This window comes from Acyrthosiphon pisum, chromosome X, assembly GCF_005508785.2.
Source record: "Acyrthosiphon pisum isolate AL4f chromosome X, pea_aphid_22Mar2018_4r6ur, whole genome shotgun sequence".
Taxonomy (NCBI): domain Eukaryota; kingdom Metazoa; phylum Arthropoda; class Insecta; order Hemiptera; family Aphididae; genus Acyrthosiphon; species Acyrthosiphon pisum.
The window spans coordinates 23812593-23818001 of NC_042493.1; the positions used below are offsets into that span (position 1 = coordinate 23812593).

The 5409-nt window shown below is 33.4% G+C and overlaps 1 protein-coding gene across 1 annotated transcript; it reads left to right on the forward strand.

The window, feature by feature from the left end:
* Positions 1–2547: 2547 nt before the first annotated feature.
* LOC103309061 lies at positions 2548–3138 on the forward strand. The gene has a single exon (XM_008183606.1). The coding sequence runs from the start codon at positions 2548–2550 to the stop codon at positions 3136–3138; it is 591 nt and encodes a 196-aa protein (XP_008181828.1).
* The last annotated feature ends 2271 nt before the right edge of the window (positions 3139–5409 follow it).

A 5409-nucleotide genomic window follows, 5' to 3' on the forward strand; every position in this document is an offset into this window, starting at 1 on the left:
GGACGTTGTTTTCACACAAGACGGTTTTTCCCCCGTGAATCGTCTACGTTTAGTTATATTTATCTGTTTTAACTCAGTTGGATTTCAACATGAGTCGAAAACGCATCATTGCCATGTGGCTTTTGTACCGTCGTTTGCGATTACGTAGAAAACAACGTGTTCGTAAGTACTGGGTGCACCCAATTAATGAACGAAGAAATGTCATGGGCACATTTAACTCGTTATTTGAAGATTTACTTGCAGATGAAAATAAATTTTTCAACTATTTCCGCATGTCTATTTCATCCTTTGACGAACTCATTGAAACTCCTTTGACAACAGACGGTAGACGACTAAAAACCGTGAAGTATGAATACGCGTGCCTAGTCACGTAGGCAACTGATAAGACGGCGACGGCACGGCGCCGTGATTTTCAGTCGTTGACACGGCTGTATCACGGCGACCGTACGGATATAATTAGCCCACCGTCCCGTGCGAAAGCCACAACTAATTTTATTTGTTTACTGCCAAATAAAATCCGTACGATTAAAATCCGCACGGACTAAACCGTCCTGTGTGAAATGGACCCAAGTGTCGTTTCATACTACACGGTTTTGACCGTACGGCAAAAAACCGGACGGCATAAACCGGATCAGTGGCTCATTACACATACGGTTTTGACCGTACGGTAAAACATGATTTATGCAGGTTTCCTATGCTTAATATACTTTTTACAGGTTTAGTTTTATAAAAACACTCAAGTCGCGCGTTGTTACAATGAACGACAAACAAAATATTATTGCACTATGGTTATACAATCGTCGCCGCAAAAGACAACAGAAAAATCGTGTTTTTTGGGTACATCCTATTAATGCTAGAAGAGAGGAAGTGGGATTATTTTATACTTTATTTAATGACTTACGAAATGATGAAAATAAGTTTTTTAATTATTTCCGTATGTCATGTGCTTCTTTTAATGTATTACATGGAAAACTCAGGGATAAGCTTCAACGTGAAAACACGCAATTTAGAAATTGTATACAACCAGTTGAGATGTTATCGATAACATTGAGGTTAGTAATTAATTAACTTAATATAATTATACTGTTAACTGATAATACTTATAAAAAATACGCTAGAAAATAAAAGAAAAAACAATTTAATAGAAAAAAAATCGCATCTTTATTATTTTAATATAACTGATAATACTTTATAAATAACATTAGAAAATAAAAGAAAAATGTTTGACTGTTACATTGTTTTTTTACATGCCAATTTAAAAAAAAATGTAATATATTAAAATGTACTAAAATCAATGCCTTCTGTTATTGAGGATGCTACTGAATTTACAGAAGGGCTATTCTGTTCAAGTTCTATGTAAGAGACCTCTTGGTTGGTAGTAATTGGAGTCAGTTGTTTACTGCATGATGGAATTTGATGATTTCCAGTTGAATATGGCTGAGATAAGAAAACTTTGGAGTGATTGGGAGTGTTGAACAATTGTCGAGGATGATATTGAGTAGGATTTGATGTATTTACATAAAGTTGCTGATAAGGTGCGAAATTAGAAGATGTAGCAAAATGTTTTTCTTTCTTACTTTCATTGATATTTTCGATAACTTTCAAAACACCCATTTGAAATTGTAAATAGTCCTGATTATCAAATTGTTGCAAGTGAGGCAAGAAACTTTGTAATAAAGCCATTTTATTGCAAGGTTGATCCTTTTCTTCAAGTAATTTTATAATTCTTAAATCAATGTCGTTCTGACTTTTATTTTTCCTTCCTTTTTGTGGATTAATTATTTTTTCCCTAGAAATATCTGAAACATTACCTGAAGCTTGCAGTTGTGGCTCTATGTCATCTTTTTCATTTTATCGCTTCCGGTTCCAGGCTATTCGAAGTCGGTCTTTCAACATAAATTTTTCGTAAAAACTGCAATTGATCAAAGTATACATATTTCTTCATTTTTTTTGCTCCTGAGCCACTTCTCTTGCACTCTTTGTCTTTTTTGAAATATTTTGAAAATGAATCGCGAAGATTAGTCCATCTTTTAAGAACTCCTTGACCTGAAAGAAAAAATATTAATCAAATATTCAAATAAAGAATATTGATAAGTCTAAAAAAATTTTACTACTTCAAAACGTGATGACAGACACAAAAATAAATAAATAAAGCACCCACGTCATTGTAAAATCAATGAATCCATCGCTCTGTTCAGAATCTAAAAATAATTGTATATACTATATGCTATTCATAATTTAATTTTTTTCTAGGTATCTTGCAAGTGGTTGTACATTCACCGATTTACATTTCAGTTATAGAATAGGAATTTCTACGGCAAGTAAAATAGTAGAAGAATTATGTACAGCAATTTGGTGCCTAATGAGAGAGGATTTTATTCCAACACCAATGAAAGAAATATGGGAGTTAATTGCTTCTGGATTTGAGAATAGAGCTAATTTTCCGAACTGCATAGGAGCCGTCATTGGAAACATATCCGTATAAATTGCCCACTTAACAGTGGGTCAATGTATTTTAATTATAAAGGATATAATTCTATAGTTCTAATGGCAGTTGCAGATTCCAAATATCGATTTGTGTACACTGACGTTGGGAGTTATGGTAAAGACTGTGATTCTTCAGTGTTTAAGAGGTCTAGTTTGTGGAAGCCAATAGAAAATGATGAACAACAATTGCCAGAAGCAAAATCTTTGCCTGGAATAGACAGTCCAAAACTACCTTACTTCTTCATTGGAGACGAAGCCTTTGGTTTACATAAACATTTACTGAGACCTTTTGGTGGAACACATCTGACAGTCGATAAAAGAATTTTTAACTATCGACTATCTAGAGCAAGAAGATTTGTTGAATGCTCTTTTGGGATCCTCACAAATAAGTGGCGGATATTTCATCGACCAATTAATGTACAACCAGAATTTGCTGTCAAAATTGTAAATGCTTGCATTGTTTTACATAATTTTGTACTTGAGAGGGATGGATATAACGATTTGGATACAATGTCAATCACAGGTTTGTCAGATATATCTGATGAGAGTAACGTACGAGGAGGCCTTACACCAAATAACATAAGAAATACATTGTGTAAATATCTTGTTTCTGACGTCGGAAGTCTACCATGGCTAATGTCGAAAATATAAACTTGAAATTCCAGTGAATATTATAACAAATTAACTAATTTATATCGGTATTTCAATTTTTTAATTAACTAAGAATTTATATTTTAAATATTATTTTATTATTGTAGTATTAGTAAAAATATACTTACCAAACAAATTTTTTTCCTTATCACCAAGAGCATCAAATTCCGGGTTAAGTTATATTAAAACTTCTCGCCAGGCATTTTTTGTAGCATTTCTATCTTTGTATAGTTCTAAACCTTTGTCCCACAACACTGGTCTCTCTTGCACGAGAGTAATTAAAAATTCAACATCGAATTCCGCCATTATTTTGTCAATATATTGCAAGTTTAAGTTTAATCGTGTCTCGAAGTGACTGATATCGGGAGTCCCACTGATCGAACTCTGCCGCACGAATAAAATCGTATAATGTGAAAACGTGCATTTGGTCACGTACGCCACTAAGCTTATCGCGCCGTCCGGCTGCCGTATACTGTAGTGGCAGTAGACGGCAACTGAACGGCACGGCGCCGGAATTTTGCCGTGACCGTATAATATGAAAGCGTATTCGCACCTCTAACAGAATGTCGCCATCCGGTTTTTTGTCGTACGGTCAAAACCGTGTAGTGTGAAACGAGCCCAACTTGTTTTTTAAAAATTTTCGACAAATGAAATAAACACCCATATATTTTAACTTCAGAAAATTATAAATTATTTATTGATTATATGGCCGCTTGTTCGAAATCGCATGAAATGATTTAGGTTTTATAGCCGGTCTTAAGTTTTTTAACATTAAAAACATACGATCATATGTTGCTGATTGATTATCAGAGAGTAAAATATAAGCCATAGGCACGATACCATGTAAATATTTAGCTAATATTACATATACTTGACTGAATAATGGAGGTGCAACTTAAAATGTACCATATGTTTGAATTCTCCAAATTATCTAGGCTCTTAGATCGAGAAAAAATGAATATTCTATTAGGTCCCTGTGGTGTACCGAGTACTAATAATTAACACGTCATGCGAGCACTATGGGGATCAAAAGCGGCTCAGACGGGCACGGAATCACAGACGGATATTGACGGCGACGGCGCACCGGATCGCACACATAGACGACGAACAACAACGTATGACTGACTACCTGGCGACACCGATATTTGCATATCACCCACTGTGGTAGGCCGATAGCACGGCGGCCGACCGGTTATGTCTCGCTAGACTAGAATGCGACAGCGGCACGACCTTTGATCTGGCCGTGCTCGACTGCGTGACTATCATTGTACTTTGGCGGCAACAAAGAGCATGTAATAAATTTCTTTTATACTATTTACATACTGAAGGTTTTGTGTAATATGAAATGTTTCAAATGTGTAGAGTGGGCTGTTATTAAAAAAATGTACTGTGTCTATGGAAAAAATTTCTAAATGTTTTTGATTTTGAATGGGGAGTTTTTGTGTCATTAAAAATTTTGAATATTGTTTAATTGTTTCACTTTTTAGAATGTCTATTGATTGTTTTTTAAGAAGTGCTAATTTTTTTTTTCCTATTTTTTTGTCAAACTTAAAATGTATATAATTTGTTGCTATTTTATTTATTTTACAGGGGTCTAAGTTTACAAGACATTGTTCAAGCTCCTCTTCTTGTACATATTTTATAATATTCTCAACATTAGTGTATCTTGAAAGTACCTGTTATTAAATATTGTGTAATTATTGTTATTTGTGTGATTGTTCATATTTTATAATATTCTCAACATTAGTGTATCTTGAAAGTACCTGTTATTAAATATTGTGTTATTATTGTTATTTGTGTGATTGTAAATATATTATAATACTTGTTACATACATTTAGTTGTTTATTGACCAAATGTTGAATTGCATTACAATTTTTTGTCAAAATAACATTCAATGCATCAACGCTTTCAATTTTAGATCCAAAACTTCTAATGAAATGATATAAGCTCGTTGATGTCATGTGGTTGTTGCTTGGGAAGTGTAACATTGCCGAACCAATCATCTTTAATACATTCTATTAAAAATAAGTGAATACCATTTTGTATTGATAATATTACAAAAAAATTTGTAAAGTAAAATTTAAGTCTTGGATTATCTAAAAAAGTCATGAATAGTTTACCGTTGAACGTTCCCTAGGTACATACGAATGCTGTTTGAAATGAACATTATTTAAATGGTATAAAAGCATTTGTTCATACATGCATTTCTTTTCACAGAATAAACAATTAATAGTAATAAATTTATACTGTTTCTCAGGTACATGATAATT